This window comes from Atractosteus spatula, chromosome 21 (assembly GCF_055471065.1).
Source record: "Atractosteus spatula isolate fAtrSpa1 chromosome 21, fAtrSpa1.hap1, whole genome shotgun sequence".
Taxonomy (NCBI): Eukaryota; Metazoa; Chordata; class Actinopteri; order Semionotiformes; family Lepisosteidae; genus Atractosteus; species Atractosteus spatula.
The window spans coordinates 13,045,334-13,064,779 of NC_142726.1; the positions used below are offsets into that span (position 1 = coordinate 13,045,334).

Sequence of the window (19,446 nt, forward strand, 5' to 3'; positions counted from 1 at the left end):
ATACAAGGTAATTATTGGTCACACAATATTCTAATTGTAAAATTAGAAAAAAAATATTTACAGCATGTTTTTAAATTCTACTTTCTACACTTTCTGGTCTTGTGTAATGAATGGCTATGTAAAATGGGGAGTGAAAAAGAAAGAGCATTTTCAACCAATAATCCTGTGCTACACAAATTCAATGAAAACCATGAGGACCAGCATGAGCACTGTAACAGAATGTGTCCTTGGCAGTATTTTGCCTGACGTTACCCACACGATCAATGCAGACAATCAGAGCTTTCCTTTTCCTTATTGATCCCCATACTATTCAAATGAAAAACAAAAGAATGTCTTATGGGATTCATTTAAGTGCACTTAACTCTACAGGATCTAAAGCATACAGCAGAAATGGCAACACCTCCAATCCGCCCAAATATATCAACAGCATTACATGACTGATAGGCGGCACACAGGCAGTACTCACCAAATGAACTCTGATATCCTGGTATATTGTTTGTACACATCACTAATACTTTCATGGTGTTTAAGCTTAGATGTTTTCCTCCAATTTACAGAACAATTGTCCATTGTTCAAATTAGGTTGTATTTTTTTTTAATTGGAGTGAAATCCTCCTCCAGAGTGTCTATTTCCTGAGCTAAACCATCAACCAACATCCCCTCACTACAAACCACTCTCTCTCAGTACAACTCGCTAACCTCTCTGCAACCCACCGAAACAGCAGATTACATCCCCATCCTTCAGTGCCCTGCATCCCCTGAAACCCAGCATTCCACGGCAAATACAGAAAACTAAAAATAATATTGCTTTCCATTCTTTTAAAAACAAAACATCCCCCCTCTGTCGATATATCACCAATCGCTCTGCTTCACTTCCTGTATCCCTCTCTGAATCATCTCTGAGATTATTTTTTCCTCTGTAAATTGTTTCATCGCACTTACACCATGTACTGTATTCCTCAAAACAACATTTAGATTTCGACCAACTACATGCAGAGCCTGGTTATTGTAATGACATGTCAGTGTTGTGAGGCTGCACTGACACCTAGTGGTACAAAATCATAACTCACCTCTAAAGAATCGAAGAACTTTTTCACTCATTCTTTATACATGCTTTTTTTCTGGAAAAGTGGTTTGTGGGCCCATTTTAAATCTGTACCACAGAGTTACAGTGTATATCTGCTTGTCCTTTTACATAAAGACATCAACAATGAGAAGAACAAAAAGGAACAAACATAAAATAATCCCACACTGCAGAATCTTTCAATGTCATCCCTCTCTTTCCCTCAAGCATATTTATTGCTTAATTCTAGACTGCAATTGTACACTCTGTTTTTCTAAAATACAAACCAGCAAACTGACCTCAGACTCTGATCTAATAGCACAGCATCATATTCAAACTCTACCCAGTTCAGTAACGAAGATTTGAGGGCTGATTAAGAACTAAGAATGAATAGTGAGAGCAGCACAAACCCCATTCTGAAATGACAGAAACTGATCTACAGCACGCCTGTCAGCCCCCTCACCCTGAACCTTTCTGGCTGACAGAAAAACAGGCAGACGGAGACACACAGAAAGGGAGGGCTTTCTGTTACCATGGAGTCAAGCCTAGTATCTGATGTCCAAAATGCGCAGAGGAACTTGTGATTAGTAGCTCCTGGGGAAGGGTCCAGTTGTCCCCCACCTCCTTCTCCGTCTGTGTGTCTGCGAGAGGGTGGGGGATGGCCAAAAAATATAAAACAGGGTCCCACAGTAAGTCAGTGCCTCGCTACAGTCAACAGATCCGGTGGCAGCGTTAAGATTAAAAACATGCGTATGTACACGCTAGAAGGATAGTGACCGAGGCCTTTTATTTTTATTAACATTTATTTATTATTTACTTTAATTACTTAATTACTCTTTTCTCTTTAAACATATTTCTTTTTTTCTCTAAAGAGTCAGCGAAGAGGGGGGAGGGGGGCGCCGAGCGGGCCAGGGGTTCTCTCCCGGGTTATCACAAAATCCGAGGTGCCGACCTGTCGTTGGTGAGGGTCTTGCGAAGCCGCACCCCGCGCCGGATCGCGACCAGCATGTCCTCGCCCCCGGGGGCAGGGTCCTGTGAGGGGGCGGGCCCGGGGGGAGGGGCCTGGGGGTCGCCACCGGGGTCGTCGCCTGGGAGCGAGGGGAAGGGGAACTGGCCCTCCCCCAGGGCGTGAGCGCTGGCCACCAGCTCGCCGATCTTCTCCACAAGACTGTGGCGGTTGGCAGCCAGGAGCAGGTCCTCCTCTGTGCTCAGGGGAGGAGGTGGCTGGGCGTAGACGCTCATCTCCAGTCCGGCGCCGGAGCCCCAGGCGGTGTTGGGCAGGCTGAGACGCTTGGGGGAGGCTTTGACATAATCCATGGCGTTGGGAGACGTGTCGTCCGAGTAGAAGACACACTCCTCGCTGCCCACCCTAGCAGGGGGGCCTGTGTAACTTGGGGAGTCGGGCACTGTGGGTGTCTTGACTGGCACAATGGGCGGGCGGATGGGAATGGGCCCGGCATTTGACAGGGTGCGCCTGACTGAGGGTTTGGTGGAGGGCGTCCGACGAATGGTGGCCACTCCTGGGGTACCACTGCCCCCACCACCCCCTCCTCCTCCGCCTCCCGGATGGGCCCCCGGGGCACCCACTCCGCTGGGCAGCCCCGCAGTGCTCGCTGGCCGCTTGGTCTGAATCATGCGGCGGTAGTTCTGGGCGATGTTGCTGTTGCGCGGGATCGTGGAGGACTTATCGAACTCGGTCTGCACGTCCCCTTCTGCGTCCCCGTTCACTGAGTAGCAGTCATAATCAGACACTGGAGACGGAGAAAAGCATGTTAGCCAAATGATTTATTTAAGGAAACATTGACTGGAAAACCTGAAGGAGCTACGGTACTTAAATAAGTTGCAAATAGCCCTCAGTCGAAATTAGCAGTGAGGTCCCTCTTCAAACACTATTCAGTGTTGGCCACCTCATCACACCTCACTCTTTAGTGTCCCCCAAAAAAGCAAACTGCTTTGTGCTTGTCCAAATGACAAATGGAAAGGGACAGAGGAAGGGAATTGGTCCTTCTTTCAGCTTCAGAGGAGGAGCCTCTGCAGACACTGGGCTCATTTCTACAAGAGAATCGACACCTTTCGCTTCTACACATTCAGGGAAAAAGCCCAAATGAAATACAAGGAAACCCATCCCATGTTGTAAAAGACCTTTTATATATCATTCCTAATCAAGGGGGATTAACAAGGTCTCTCCGCAGGAAAAGATCAACAATAGGTCTGCTAGTTAGGTTTATTGACCTTCAGATATCTGGAACTGATTTCGCACATCTGCCCTTTTTGGAAAAAAACTGAATGTCACAGGTACTGCACCAGGAACATTACTTGAGAGTTGCCTGTGTTAATCTCTCCACACAGAGCCGAGAGACATTAGTCTTTTCCGTGTTGTTTCAAGCCCTTGAGAAGAGGCCTTGCGGTTACCTTGGGAGGGGATGGTGTCCTCAGAGCAGGAGGGGGTCGTGGTCTGTGTGCTGTAGCCGCTGGAGTACTGCAGGGAGTCACGGCTGCTCTTCTGGTGCTCCATGCTGAGCCCCCGGGTCAACACCATGGCCAGGTCACTGGCAGCAGGGGAGACCTCCTCACCGTGCTGAGAGACACGACAGGGGACAGGAGAGGAATCACTAATATGCTATGTGCTATGAGTAACATTTGCTTCTCTTTAATATTAATACTTCATGAAATAGAGATAAAAGCAACTATCCGCTCCAGTCATTACTGCGTTTATGTATGCTATTTATACGGAAGTAAAATAATGCCACCGATACCAGCTGTGTACCCAAAGTTCAGAAAGGAAATGATGAGACGTTACCTTGGCAGCGATGGTGGCTGGAGTCATCCTGGTCCTCTGAGGGTCCTCTGGATGTAACCCAGCATACCCTGGTGGGGGAGGGCCTGGCTCTGACTCTCTGAGGCGCTCTATTGGCTCCTTTCTCCGCTGTAGTGTGCTGACCAATGGCTGGTCATAAGGACCTGGTTTAGACCAATCCTGGAGAGGTGGGAGGGGTTATCGAGAGGCACAAAGAAGCAATTCCTACTCCAGCAGCAAGGGAGAAATCTCGGATCCAGACAGTTCAATGGCATAGCTTTTCAGTTCACATAAACTTGATTCTTGAGCACACTGGACTCAACTCTTGTCCCACGTGTTCTTTTCAACAAAACAAAAACTCAGTTGAAAAATAATACTTCAAATTATATCTTATGCCATTACATATATCTCCTGAGAGATTTCAGAAAGTGGTCGAAACTGGGTTGAGCTGACCATATCACGACAAAACAGGAACACAAGTTAGGGAGCAAAGTAATGAATTAATGAGTGAGTTTAAGCAGAAGGTGAGCAAATTAAACCAAAGCATTAACTGAAGAGGCAAAACAAGCAAACATCAAAACAGAGAAAAAGAAGAAACTCAGAAAAAAAAGTGCAAATGAAAACAAACCTTCCAGCAAGGAACCTTTGATGTGGGAGAGTAAGTGTTGGATCCAGGGGGGCAGTTATAGGGTGGGGACGCAGGAAGAATGACAGAAAAAGGCCTGATGGAGCCAGTGTGAGAGATAGCAGGGCGGAAGGTAGCGAAGGACGAGCCAAACTGCAGAACGGAAAGACAACATAATCAGAGCAGGCATGATCTAGGGCAGCCATGACACTGGGATCCAGGGGGCCTCCATGAGAAACCACTGGACACAGAAACATATATGACCGTGGTCCACAGGACAGTGTGGGAGGTAACTATGAATGAGAGGCATACAGAGCAGGGATGAATAACACCCAGTTTACTGCACCACAACCATCATTCCTCACGATCACCAGGTTTGCCTCTCTGCTGGAACACAGTCGATTCAGTTTAAAAAGCAGAGTAAGAAGAGTGAAAAAGGATTTTTTTTTCAAAATACCATCACTGTATTTATCATTTCAACAGAAACTATTCAGTTGCAATTTTATGTACTACAGATTTATAGAGGAAAGACACCACACTTACTATTCTTATACTTCAACATGCAGTATTTCTCTATTAATTTGTGATCAGATACTAGGGGCCCCGCTATAGGTTTGTGATCTAATGGTAGACTGCAAGTTTTGCAAGTCTAGTTTGTGTTTACAATATCACACCTCTGTTGAAAAAACAGACTTGCGATGGTGCAAGGTTTTCTGAATAGCAAGATCTGAGGGTGTGCCCTGCTTATTCTGTCCCCCCATTTCAATTTTACATCTGCAGAATGAGTCCACACAGCCCGTTTGTCGCATTTGGTCTTCTGAGTTTCAAAATAGGCTCCGTAAACCTATCACATATTGTATGTGCTTAAAAAAGCCATATTAAATTCTCTTTTTCTTCATTTGGTAATACTTTGCAATTTTAGGATTTTTTTCATCCACTTTCACACTTACAGTAGCAGTGTTCAACGCACATGACCATGGTTGTGAACTACGATACGTCTCTTCCCCCCTCCCAGAAACGGCAAGCAAGGTGAGAGAGTGTGAGCGTGTGAGCAGAGCCCTGCTCTGAGACAGGGGCAGTGAGACTGAGTCCGTGGGTGTGAGAGTGCAGGTGCTCTGGACAAAGCCAGAGGCCAAGGCCACACTGGCAGGCAGGAGGCGCTCTGAGTTACCACACGAGGGAGGAGCCAAGGGGCTGAGGGGAATGAGCGAGCGTGGGATGAAGAATCACCTTTTCTCCCCCTGACCAGGCCCCGGCGGTAGATGTTGAACTAACCGAGGTGGGGGAGCTGCATTCGCTGACAGACTGGCAGGTCTCCGACGCCTCTGAGGAAGCTGAACTCGATGACTTCTGCACAGCAGAAAGGCAGAGAGTTAGGGGGACTGCACACCACTCTGCAGCACGGGCTTAAGAATAACACAACCTATCACTGCCCTATAAATACAGCAACACCTGGCACTTTTATTCGAATAAAATACAAAAATAGTTTGTGTTAATTGCAGCAACCATCTGGGCACCAGTGAACGTACCTCATAAACCAGATGTACTCAGTGCCAGTCCTTGAGGATGACAATGCCTCAAGTTTTATAAGTCTGCTAAAACCATTAGTGTCCATCAGTGTGATTGAGAAAGAAGTTAAATTAGATAAAAAAGGGAGTAGCACAAAACCCTAGTTAAGGAGTTAGTTAGAGTTAGAGGTCCCCAGTATAGATTCTAGTATAGTATACTATATCCCTATATCCCTAATATAGTAATAAGAAAAAAGTACTGCCTCCTTGAACTAGAAATATTCAAACATACAGTATGTGAAGCTTATAGAGCCACAGACAGGAATCTTACACGATGAACTACATCGAAAGAGAATGGAAATGTAGACACTTGCATGAGATCACTGTTTTCTTCAGTACCTGTCACCGTGCTCTGTGCAGAGGGGGCACCTACCTGGCTGGTGATGTCAGAGGGCATGGGCGAGGGGGGCTTGGAGTAGACAGCAGCGTCCTGGGAGATGAAGCCTGAGTCGTGGGACGAGACGCTGCTGAGCCTCTGGGCCCCCCCGGGCGGGGGCTGAGCCAGGCTGCGGTAGCGATAGGACGAACTGGGTGAGTGAGTCTGAGAGCCGCTGGAGGAGCGGGAGGCGCTACTGTGGGCACTGTTTACACTGCTGGAGGGGGGAAGGGGGTGGGGCAGGGGCGCATGAGACAGGAAGTGCAAGGGAGCGTGGAGGAAGTGTCACGGGGGAACAGGGTGGAAACAGCGTGGTGGCAGCGGTGGGGTGAGCAGACAGGATAAAGAAGGGGTGAGGCAAAGGGGGCGCGGAAATTAAGGACGGAAGTGGGAATGGACAGCAGGATCAGGGGAGAGAGGGGCGGGGCCACAGGAGGTGCACAGAGGGAATTGTACAGAGAATCGTGGGGAATACGGATAGTGTGTGTACCCAAGAAAAGAGGAGGGGAAGAGAGCAGACACAAAAGAAAAGAAAAAAGGGGAAGAAGAAGTGAAGTGAGGAAAATAAGGAGGAAAACAAAAAAAGAGAGGCATTTACAGAGAGATGGAGGAGGGGGAAGAGATCAGTGGGGCACAGGAAAGAACGAGGTGATGGAGAGACCGACAAGCCATAATAAAATGGAGAAACAGGTGGAGGACAGGGGTCAGGAGAGCAGGAGGGGAGGGTGGGGAACGGAGCAGCATGTAGGAGGAAGAGGTGAGATTTTGTTCCAGGTGACAGATAAGGGGTAGGGCAGGAAACATGGAAAAGACAAGTTGAGAGAATGTGAGAACAAGAGACCGGCAGGCAGGAGCAGACACAGCTGCAGGTAAGGAGACGGGTGTGAGTGAGTCACGCCACCCTCCTGGAGCAGCTGGCACACACACAGCCCCAAGGGCATGCTGCATGCTGTGGCACAGTGGCAAAAAAGGCTGAGAGACAGCCATGTTACATGCACATTCTGCCATTGTACACAGATTGCTTGGTTATATGACAAGGTAAACAGAGCAGCGAGCTGGTCTTAGTACTCACCAGCCTTAGAGAAACTTACAGTAGGAGGAAACCCAGAATACTTTTTATTTCACTCACTTCACTTTTAATATCTAACTGAATTAGGACAAAACTGCACTGGTCAAAATGGAACCTTATAATTTACATCATGCATTTGGCTGTTCAAAGTTTCATAACTTATGGAAAAAGACCTACAATAGTAACAGCTCCAAAGTTTGGTTAGAGACATTTTTCAGAGTCATTTACCTTCACCAAAGTGCACACATTATCTAGTCTTCTGAAGGTTTGTCTCTGAGCCATGGTGATGACTTAAGGATCCCTGTCAAGCTTACATTAAATGTGTAGGAACTACTGTAGAATTTATCACGCTGCCATCTGGAATTAGGTTTGTGCTCATGATGCATTTTGAGCTTAGTATGGGGATGCCACTCATTGTAGAGGGGCCTGCTATTTTAAGGGAGTTGAACTTCAATGCAGGAATTTACAATCACATAGAGACTGGCAGCAGGCATCACTTAAATTGCTGCACTGTCAAATAGTATTGTTTTTCAGAACACATTGATTGGCAGACAGGTGGGCATTCAGACAGTAAGACACACGTCTTATGTACAGCCGTTTAAACAAAGAGAGATCACAAATCTTTTCTTGGTCAGGGTAACGTTGACACACATTAGTGGCACAGCACCACTAACAACACAGTAGCATGAAAGACATCAGGAACAGGACAAGGACCGGGAAACGCTGCTTAAAAATAACGCTGAAAAGCATGAGTTCAGTGCTTTGCCTCCACCCTTCTCTGACCCCCACCCACCCAAACACACGCACACACTCATCACTCCTTCTCGCGCCTCTGTGGCTCTTCCGTCTCCTCCCTCCCTCTCTCCTTACCTGCACATGCTGGATTTCCGGGAGCCAGAGCTGCTGGGGGAAGAGGGGGGCGTCTGGTAGGACCAGCTGTAGTCTGAGCCCTTCAGGTCCTTGATCACCTGAAACAGATCAGACGCACACACTCGCACCCGGGTGTAGAGCTCCTTGCCTTTTTCAAAACCACTGTCTCCAGTTGAGTACTTTTCTATAAGTGGTATAAGCCACACTCCTCTGTAATACTACTTACATCAGGGGTCTCTAACCCTGATCCAGGAGAGTCCCAGTCCAGCAGGTTTCATGCATAGCCTTTAAATTATTAATTTCTGAAGGCCTGGAACAATTTAATTATGATGGATTAGACAGGAGGTGTATTTAGTTAAGTGAGAAATCATCCTTCATTCTTCAGAGAACACTCTTCCCTTCATTTAAACATTACTTGCTTAATTGATCCACTGCTGAAACAAGTGTTCATGATCTTTAAATAACAGGTGATTTAGGGAGATCTTTAAGAGTATCTGATTTGGGGCTTGCCAGGAAATGGGATAGACTCCTGATTTACTTTATAGTAGTTCAAGTAGGGTAGTTCACCTGAAGAAGGCTCCACATTGTGTTTCTTTTCTTCTCTTTTCAGTATGGAATTAACCTTTACTTGTTGCTGATCTACTTTATGTTGGATAGGACACACAATGTCAGGCTAACACATACAGTACTGTTGTGTTTGTGTTTTCTCAACTGAGTGCTTGTTGCTGTGTTGTCTACATCTTCAGCTCTTCAAGTCTTCTATCTTGAGGCTGTGTACTGTACAGTATGTCATTTCATACCACATTATGTTCCTAATTATATACTCTTCTATCTGGTCCACCTCTCTGCTTCTAAAGAGATGTCATTCTGAGCAGCCGAGTGTGGGAGAGTGTGAGGGTCTATGAAGTACCTGCTCACTGGCTGGGGGCAGTTTGTGGGGGTCAGAAGTCAGCACAGTGAGGTCATCAATAATGGCCTGCAAGTGAGTGATCTCTCCCAGCATGGCAATTTCTCCATTCTTAGAGCAAACAGGGAAACAGAACAGAAAAGCAGGGACAAGGAGGGGAATCAGTCCAGCATAACACTGCATCCTCCAGGAATACAAACATGTCCATATTCCTGTCTTTGAAGAGACATTTTCCGCTTTGACAATAATGCATGCCCCTTCCCCCCACCCCACCCCCCCGCTGACACACACAGTGAGCCTGTCAAAGATCAAAGAAAGACAGCACATTTAGGACACCAATGTAGTCTGCCATGCTCTCTCTTATAGTATATTCACTTCTGGCTAACATTAAAGCAATTTCCTAAAGGTGATCATTTTAGACAGAATATTTCTAAATATTAGAATATTTAATTATTTATGTAATACTTTATTTTGAAATGCAAATCACTGCTGTTATTGAAGGATCTTCTCTCTCTCAACGGAGTCATGTCCAGGTCTGACCAGTCCTGCTCATCCCTCTAGTTCCTGGGCTCTGTCCTGCTCCCCCTCCGCCTCCTCTCTCAGCCTCCTGCCAGCCCCAAAACCACCTCTAACTTCCCCGCTGTTCCAGTTTTCCAAGTCCCTGGAGGTCCCGTGCCCTGCAGGGCCCTGTCGCTCAGTCGCCCCTACCCACAACCCCCCACGGCACTCGTTCTGTCTCACCACCACGGGCTGCAGGAGGCTGATGAAGGTGCAGAAGCGCCCCCTCTCCTCCACCAGGGCCCTGCGCACCGCCTGCTTCTCCGTCTCCTCCATCAGCAGGTACATGTCATTCACATCCTGCAGGGCGCTGTCCAGCTGCGGCTGCAGGTCGCCCCTCCCTGCGGAAAGGGCCGTCGGGTGGAAGGGGAGGGGAGGGAGAGGATGGATGGCGAACAGCAGGATGAAACAACGAGGAGCAGAGAGAAGCCAACAGGAAAAGAACGCAAGAGAAAGAGGAAGAGAAAGAGAGGCGATTAGGACCCAGTGGGATGTCTGTGCCTGGAAGGAAAAACCCCCAACCACTGACGAATCGCCGCGGACACAGAGAAATCAAAAATGATTCAAAAATTAAAACGCGAAGGGAAATTGAATATCAACAATGACAGAATGTTAGAAAAGGCGCAGATGTACTGTGAGAGGTTACTAAGGTAACGAGAAGAGGGTGATGGGGAAAAAAAGGAAGTCATTCCAGCCGCACAAGCAATCGACTGGCAGGGCGATGTCTGCTGCCATGCGGGAGCACAAGAGACAACACGACGCTGCAGGACAGCCAGCGGGTTCCAGACAGGAAATGGGTTTGCAAGCTTCAAACACACACACCCCTGCACACAGAGCCCACGGCTCTTCTCAGCACAAGAGCGTCACATATCTTACAAAGTTAAACGCGACCTTTACGTTCCTTCCAAATAGAATTTGGCTTCTGTGTCTCTTTTGAGCTTGATTTCTTGGAAGTTAGTAATGCTCAGTTCGGGATTCTAATGTGAAATTTCAAGATGTTACGTAGTGCCAATCGTCAGTCGGGTCCGGACTCCCCATCACCATGACACAGCATTCTTGTCTCATCACGGCTGATTCACGGGCACAACCCCAGCCACTGCACTTTAAGAACTTGAATAATGCCCACATTTTCAATTGGGTTGTAAATTCTGCAGAAATGTGTGCTTGCCTACAGGGAGTACTTGTGTGTCCAAAAAAAATGATGGAAATCATTACAGTCCAATCAGCAACTGGAGTAGCATTTTTGTGGGAAATCCAGTTTTGCTCTGTCAAAGCCCCTGACTTGCTGTGATAGCTAAACAGCTCCTTCCTTTAACATCCAACACTACATTAATAGGTCCAATTAAAGAATTTAAATGCAAAGCTGGTTGCCACAAAGCCTGCAGTGAAATGGACTGCAGGGGCTCTCTGTTGTGTTGTCAGGGTGTAAGCAGTTGCCTACTGGGGCTCTTCTGCAAATGAACAGCACACAATACATATTCAAAGAGCGAATAACAGGACAAAAGACTGTAACAATGCAGAAGAGAGTCATGCAGCTTAAAACTACAATCTAATGCTCTCAAAGAACACAGACAGCCCACTTTTGATAAAAACCAGGAGTTATTATTCGTGGTTTGTCAGTGAACCTCCAGGCCTGCAGTATATCTCACATGGCTCTCTTCTATTGCTGTATTTGGCTGGTTAGACCTCAGCCTATCTGCATGACCTGTTTGTTAGAAGACTACAGCTGGAGTGTCACTTACAAAGGATCACAGTGGATGTCTGGCAATCTGCACTAACCAAATGCACAGTGAAGCAAACAAAAAAAAAAAGAATGAATGAGAAAAAGCAAAAACAAACCAGAGCAGGAGAGAACTACTGTACATACTCACCCAAGAGTTCTAGAGAGAGGGGATATGCAGAAAGAGAAGAAGAACAGAGAAGCAGAGGAAGAGAGAGAGAAATAGAGTGTATGGGAGGAGAGCGAGGGTTCAGGGGTCAGGGAGGGAGAAAACAGCAGAGACAGGAGCTCAGTGTTAAGGTTAGTGGAAGGAAGCCATTGCATTGTCACATTGTGCCCAACGTGCTTCAGGAACGTTAGTGAAAATCAAAGGGAAAAAAATCAGATGGGCGATGCTTTCACTGCAGCACAGTCTTGAGGTGCCAATGGCCCCACTAACCAGAAAAAGCAAAGGGTTTACTGGCATCATATCATTTCCCATCAATTAATATGAGGCAAGGCAAACTGCAGGCAAAACCTTCACATACATCGGTAAAGCCCTTGTATTTCTGTATTTAGTGTGCTTTAGTAGAAGAAACTGTACTGGAAAAAATCATTTAAGAATGCTTTTAGTCTTTAACCATTGTAACAAAGACTACAGTTAAACTCACTTTTGCAAAAGAATTTTTGCGAACAAAGCAAAATAAATGGATTTTGGGGCTGAATACTGCGAGCGCATTTTTTCATATTTCTGAAACGTCATACAATTTCATCCTTTGTTTTGCGGAATTATTTTCTTTGGGCAGGTTTACAATTGGCAGCTACTGTATTTTTATTTTAGAGACTGAAAGGGTAGCCAGAATTCTCCTATTGAAGCTAAAAGCAGTTTAAGAATGAAACCGTGATGTACTGTATAGTTTCAGCTGACGTTCAGTCTCACCAAGAGAACAGTGCAGTTCAAAGTTGGACCAGCAGAGGGAAATGTTGCATAAAAAAACCACACTTTTTGTCATTCTTTCCCTCCTTTGTGACTGGAGTGTTATTCCAGAGCGTCTGTGCCAAAACAGACAACAAGCCTATTCAGAGAAATTGACAGTGACAGGGCTCCTTGTATATGCTGACAAAGCAAGCAAAGTTATCATCCTCAAACATTACAGAAAGACATATCAGATCTGTCATCCTATTAACAAGAGGGATCCCGCTCCACAGTATTTTAGAAAAAAGAAAAACAAACCTGAAAATTTATAAGGAAAGCAACCCGGTCTTTTAAATCAGCTTCTAAACATACATACATCAAAATAATTTTGAATATGTGACTACAAGCAGAGCCTATAATGCATATAATGCATTCAGATCTTGTTTTTTAAAATTATTTTTCATCAGCAAATGAAAGAGAATAAATGCTTTGTTCGGAGAAAGTCTCTTTACAAGTTCCACATTTTGTGTATTTTAAGAAATACATGATAATTATATCTTGAAACATTCCGCTGACTACTGCTGCATTTGTAAATTGCAATCCTCACCACATTCCTTCACAGCTGTAACAACTTAACAAGAAAATACTGTAGGCTTTCATCATCAATTCAATATGAGCTTTTCTGGAAAGAAAGGCTAGAGACTGGTAATGTGTATATTAAGAGTGTAGAACTGATATATACACCTAGCATCTCTTTCATAGAATGATGAACATAACATTACTCTTGAAAGAATGTAATCATAATGTGTATGGGGTGGTGTCAGATGAATGTGCCAGTTAGCATGGCTATTTTAGAGCACGTGAGTTCTGGGTTTAATTCTGGCCTCTGGCACCTTCTGTGTGAAGTATGCAAGCTCTCTCTGTGCCCTAGGGGGATTTTTCTGAATACTTTGACTTCCTTCCAAAGAAGGCTCAGGTTAATTGGCATCTCTACAGCTCCTGCTGCATATTTGTGCATCACATCACTGTGATTCACTTAGGTTAAACTGGCAGATGAACATTTGCATGTATGAAATCTAACTTTATTAATTATGTCTCATGTCTTAAGGGTTAAAAAACTGTTATGCTTTGCAACTGCTTTGAAAGCCGTAGTAAAGGAAGTTGCTTGGCAACACACCTTCCTGCTTGTTTAATGCTCAATGCCAGAAGGGGCAGTATGGATCAGCAGACTCTACTAGGAAAACAGCACCTACCTTTCCTCGCTTTCTTCTGGAGCTTCAGAGTGTCTGAGGACTTCTTCTTAATCTCATGACGAGCTCGTTTGTACTCTGGTGAAGAAATGCCAAATCGTCAGGATCAAACACACACTTTTCATGAATCCAAACATACATTGTCTCCTCATTTTAGGATGTTGTATATTTCCAGCTTTTTCTCTCCCTTGAGCACAAATGCAAGTGAAAAATCGGCCCTTCTTAACCTTGGATACAAAATCTGAAACATATAGCAAGGATATTCAAAACCTGAGAACACTGCATTCTCAAAATTGTTCATATGCAGTAGTTCAAAAATTTGCAGTGTAGTACAGATTACCAAAAAAAAAACCCAGAATGATGCTATTACTGTACAGTACTTTCACCACGGAAGGACATGGAGTCATGCAGTGGAGCAGACACCTTTGGCATGGTCCTTGTCCAGCTGGTTGGCAGTCTTCTTCCAGTCCTCTATGCGGTCCTGGAGGGGCGTAATGAGGCTCTCCATCAGTGCACTGGAAACAGGGAAAAAGATCCCAGCTTTACCACTGTGCTCAGGGAGGGATTGAGGAACACTTCCCAATTTTCTAGAAAGTAAGAAGGCTTCAGGAAGAAGAAGACATGGACTGGACAATTTAAATAGTAAAGCAGGTGGCACAGGCCAGCACATGATAAACATAATCCCCCATTATTAAAACTAATTCAAGGCATGTGACTATTCGATTTTCTCAACCTGGCAATCTCATCTGAAGTTAAGACGACTGGAAAGAGAGTTGAATAGTTCAATGATGGAGGGATTAATGAGCAGAATAAGATTAGATACCTACATACATAACTAGAGATTACATCATGAGCACTGGGGCTCAATTACATCACAAGCTTTGCAAGGTGAATGTGTGAATAAGCAGCACTGAATCACAGCTGCATGCGCATAAGAGCAGTTTAAATCCTTCCTGTTTTGACAATGCCTGGAAGCCCTGCATACACTCCCCATGTCCTGGAGTCTTATGAAAACACAGGTTACACAGCAGCGCTTCCTGCATCGGTGACAAATCCCTTCTCAGAGGTAAAAATGCTTTGGTACAGCTACTTTCAGAAAGGATAACCTGTTTGGGATGCAAATGGGTTTGTTTCACTAAATACAGAGACTGCTGCACCTTATCTTAGGTGAGAGGTGAAATATCAGCATCTTGAAGGGGTTAGTACTCAAGCTCACTCCCTTGACAAGTACAGTAGTTCAAAATGAAAAAATGAGTCTGGGACAGACCATAGCAAGCTGGTTTGGGCTCAGGACACTCTAAAATACGAAAAAGTGCTGAGGTCAATTGGTGCTGTCAGACCCTTGTCTCATCATCTATTTTGTGAAGACAATTGAAGATAGGAGAATATTTCTATCTCCATAAAAGATCTCCAAAGTCCTGTTTCATTCCCAGCATCACGGCCTTCTCCTTAATCAACAGAAGCATCAAAACACAGTGGTAAAGAACGGAAGCATTTCAGTGATTATAATAGGATAATAGAGTTTGTTTATATCATACCAACGACTCTCACCAATGTGCACACTCACATGCCTCTGAACTACCAAGAAACATTATTTAATCACCTCAGCAATTTAAGGTAAGATAAAAATACTTTCTGACTTTGGTCAAAAATGAAAGTTTAAGATTAATTATGAACTTCTTCATTATACACATTCTTTGTCTCAGTCTCCAGTAGTGTTATTTATTTCTGACCAAAACGGGGCGTAGAAACTGCTCATTCAGTACCAAGGAAATTCATAGAGGAATTAAAAGCAATGTGATCTGGTTTAAAAAAGTATAACGGAAAAACCTATGCATTAGAATAATTTTGGTTGCCTGCGAAAACGAATACAGATTTGTTTTCTCCATAATTGCAGTCCCAGTGTAACGCTCTAAAATATAATATTGTTGATGATAAGTTTATTCCAAAACTCCCTAAGATTTATTTTATTTTTGGCACATACAGTATGTAATCCCACACTCACTTCCCTCTCATTACATCTATGATCTTAGCTCGGTTATTCTTTAACAGTGTATTTTCCTTTGCCAATGAAATGTAAATGCAGTTTATCCTCATTAAAATGCTCCCTAATGTAAACAGGGAGAGTGAAAAGTAATGTCAGAATGAGTGCTTAATTTAGAAAAAGGACAAGAAGGCTCACATCGCCCATGTCATTAAGAGTCACGTCAGCTTGTAACTAAAAAGGGAGAAATATATTTAAATGTTAAAAAAAAGTATCTGAATGAAATTGCTCTTGGTTATTATTTCAAGATTTAAAACCTTAATCTCTTCTCTTACAAATATGAAGCAAATAATAATATTTGAAGGAAACAGCTTCAAGAAGTTGTTTTATTGTCTTGGGAGGAGTATTTCCCAGGGGGGTATCTTCGCTCATCGTCCTTTCCTCTGTCTTAAAAGGTTCGATTTGCAAGGGCACAAAAAACCTTAAACTGACCAACTGCAGAGACCTATGAAAACCAGGATGGTACAGAGCTCTTTTCTAAATAACATCGATCAGCAACAGAGCAGATGGATGACAATCCACAGCTTCTTTTCAGAACCACTGGAAATATCCGGAGAGGGCCGCGACAGGGGTCGTGTCTGCGATGGGAAGACTCTTACTTGGTGAAGTGGCGCAGTTTGGCCTCAATGCTGCGGTGGCGCATGCACATCCGGGTCAGCGCTGAGCCAATATCCCTGGTGGCACCTGGGCAAAGCAAACAAGAACATTGTCAGGCTCAAGGGAGGTAAAGTACAGTTCAAAGTAAGCAGCCTTGCGTTCAGGAGGGGGTAGTGGTTAGGGGCTCCAAACTCTGGACTAGAGATTTACAGGTTCAAATCCCATGTGGGACACTGCGGTTGTACCCCTGAGCAACTTACGTCACTCTCATTGCTGTAGCAAATGCCCAGCTGTTCTCTAAGTTATCATTATGAAATGTGGATTTGAGCTCATTGGACTTCTTTGGTTAAAGTTTTATATGAAGGCCATAAACGTGGATCTCATTGGACTGCACCCTATTTTAATTTCACCAGCTACCCCTTTCAATCTCACACACCAGTGACAAAATGAGTATGAATCTGAGCGCACTAAACCAGGATATGCCAGGAGGTGATACCGACTGCAGATATAGAGGCTGACAGACATGGAGGCCACATTTTGACTGAAGGGTAATTTGCTAAATTACATATGTATAGGTAATTATATTCAGATTGTGCCCATTTTGGTGACTGAAACTAGTAATAGATCTCAAGTAGCCTGCATGACATTGCATCTCATCTCAAAGCTGACCAAAGGCTGTTAAACTGGATTCTAGGATCAAATGGGATTTATAGAACAAGACAAGGTATTCAGGGTTAATCCGTTATGTTAAAGATGCACAGTGTTGTCACCTTGTCTGTCTCTGTGCCACTCCCTTTGAGAGGCCTTTAAGAGGTCTGACAGCTGCGAGGCTCAAACAGGAGTAGCCTACTTCCTTAGCAAGGGCCAGTGACCCCATGAAGTGAGAGATTATACACAGCCTTTGCCAGGATTACTGGCCAGACATAACCCCATTCTTGGAAGTACAGAGAGCAGACCTGAGCTACTGTAGACAAGTGGGAATGATATTACAGCACCCTACCACACCCTGACTGGAAATAAAAGTAACACCATGAACAACTTTTACCTATTAGTGAAGGATTGTGTGGGTCGAATGATAGCAAGCCAATAAACTGAAAGTGGATAATATAAGTACAGAGAGCAGAACAAAATCCTTCTGTGTGCAGTATTATCCCAATTGCCGGTGTGCTTTTGATGAGTGTCATGTACAATCTGCATATCACAAAGTGCTTCTGTATATACAGTAGGCTGAGGTACGTTTGTTTCCATCAAGCGTTTACCTGTTTTCACCAGTAGCTGGAATGAGAAACATAACTCCCTGAAAACGCCTTCACAATGCGTTGTGTTTAGATCCAGGCAGAATTTAAAAGAAAAGGCATCAAAATCATACACAGAAGACAAAGGTGCGAGGTACATCAGGGTAGTATGATGCAACAGTTCAATAGTTCATCTACACCAGCACAACAAGCACTTTCTGATCTCTAGAGCCCCTTGTTTGTGTCAAGAGGCAGCTTCCTAAATCCCATCAGCCTTATGCAGCAATTGTTAATGGGCAGGATCCCCCCCACCTTAAACTCGCATGAGGATAAAACTAAACTGAACAGGATCCAAGTGAGAAAAGACAATGTTTTCCAAGATAATAACACCCCAACCAGCCCGGCCCTCATCTCCCACCAGGTTCTCACACAATACACACAGCAGAGGCAAAGTGCTTCTCACAGAGAGAAGTATTAACTCACCCCAGCTCTGCTTCCCCCAGCTTCTCCTGGCTTCACAGGCAGCTTTAACCACACAGCTCTAGTAACACTTGCTCTGTACCAGAGTAAACTCTATCCATTATTAACACCTGCCTCGTCTGCCAAAAGCAGCAATTCATTAAATTTCCCAGGAGAAACAACATCAAGCAGACAGCCTCTCAGAGATGATGCACAACTTAGAACAGCAATAAACTAAGAAACAGCATTGCTCTGTAGAGAGGTGAGACCACCTGCAGCTTTTATGCCATAAATACATCTGTAAGTATAAATTTGCAGCACAATATTTTCCTATCATTGCTGACTGCACCCAAACGTATTTTATATTAGGCCTTGTGTTTTGCAATCGATAAAGCATTGCTCATCTATGCAATTAGTTTCAAGGACTCACTTCTTTGTATGAAGCTCACATCTCTCATCATAAAATAAAATTAACATTATATCATTTTCACATTATTTTAGTATATGCAGCACACCATAAATCTGTTAAAACAACGAGGTGCTCCTGAACAATTTTAACTTTAAAAGAAGGACTAAACTGAACTACATCATGAGAATAACGTTTGACTGCCTTTTGTATAGGCACCAAAGTTGATTTGTATATACATTTGTGCATATTACTGTTTACACAGTGTTCTTCCTCAATTGACATTTTAGATTGTGATATATGTATAAAATATAATGAAACTGGACATTGGGATCTTCAACACACATCCAACATAGTGATCGCCTTTTTTAAGATGAGGAGCTACTGTATGTTGTACGATTATGCCTATTTCTGTGCAGTTCTCTTGTTAAATAGCCAGCAAAAAACAGACTCAAAAGAATTAATAATAAGAAACACTATTTGCTGGTCATCTATCAGTCCTAGGGTTTGTTTACCTTAGTCTCCTTGCTAAGCTCCCAGCATGCCTCAGACAGACAAGGGGATATTGATTTTCTCATGACATTTACTCAGCAGAACCATCCCAGGGATTTCACTTGCTTATTGGGAATAGGGACTTAAAAGCAGCAAGAGGGAAGTGTAGAGAGCGAGGAAGATATTGACTGACAGACAGGAATGATTCCTCATCTTCCTTTGCATTAACATTTCCCATGTCACGTGCATTTCGGCTGTCACCAAATTGCAACTGCAATCCGTGAAGCCGACACAAACAGCAAGAAAGAGCCCTAAAACATGAACTTACTTTCTTCACCTCCGCAGTGAATAAAGCACTGAATTTCCCCCTTTCTGTACAGTAATAACAGTCACGCGAGAGACTCAAGAAGGTGAGACATGAAAACACCAGGCAGAGTTTTAATCTTCCTGGGGCGCTTCTGCTGGCAGGAAGCTGATCTCTGCTGGGGTTACTCACTCGCCAGCTCAGCTCTTCT

At 44.3% G+C, this 19,446-nt stretch overlaps 1 protein-coding gene across 8 annotated transcripts in view; it reads right to left on the reverse strand.

Moving 5' to 3' along the window:
• Window positions 1-1,916: 1,916 nt before the first annotated feature.
• The window catches only part of LOC148817212 (protein MTSS 2-like), a 65,231-nt gene continuing 47,701 nt past the window's right edge, over window positions 1,917-19,446 (reverse strand). For 2 of the 8 annotated variants that reach the window (XM_088938606.1, XM_088938612.1), the window contains 12 exons: window positions 16,342-16,426; window positions 14,122-14,213; window positions 13,702-13,776; window positions 10,017-10,174; window positions 9,279-9,386; window positions 8,369-8,466; window positions 6,427-6,646; window positions 5,716-5,835; window positions 4,489-4,638; window positions 3,864-4,040; window positions 3,476-3,641; window positions 1,917-2,814 (listed from right to left, as the gene is read on the reverse strand). In XM_088938606.1, coding sequence (XP_088794732.1) covers window positions 1,994-2,814; window positions 3,476-3,641; window positions 3,864-4,040; window positions 4,489-4,638; window positions 5,716-5,835; window positions 6,427-6,646; window positions 8,369-8,466; window positions 9,279-9,386; window positions 10,017-10,174; window positions 13,702-13,776; window positions 14,122-14,213; window positions 16,342-16,426 — 2,270 coding nt within the window. In that variant the 3' untranslated portion in view covers window positions 1,917-1,993. The remainder of the gene's footprint in view (window positions 2,815-3,475; window positions 3,642-3,863; window positions 4,041-4,488; window positions 4,639-5,715; window positions 5,836-6,426; window positions 6,647-8,368; window positions 8,467-9,278; window positions 9,387-10,016; window positions 10,175-13,701; window positions 13,777-14,121; window positions 14,214-16,341; window positions 16,427-19,446) is intronic. The other 6 variants (XM_088938609.1, XM_088938608.1, XM_088938607.1 and 3 more) reach the window with 6 other exon arrangements.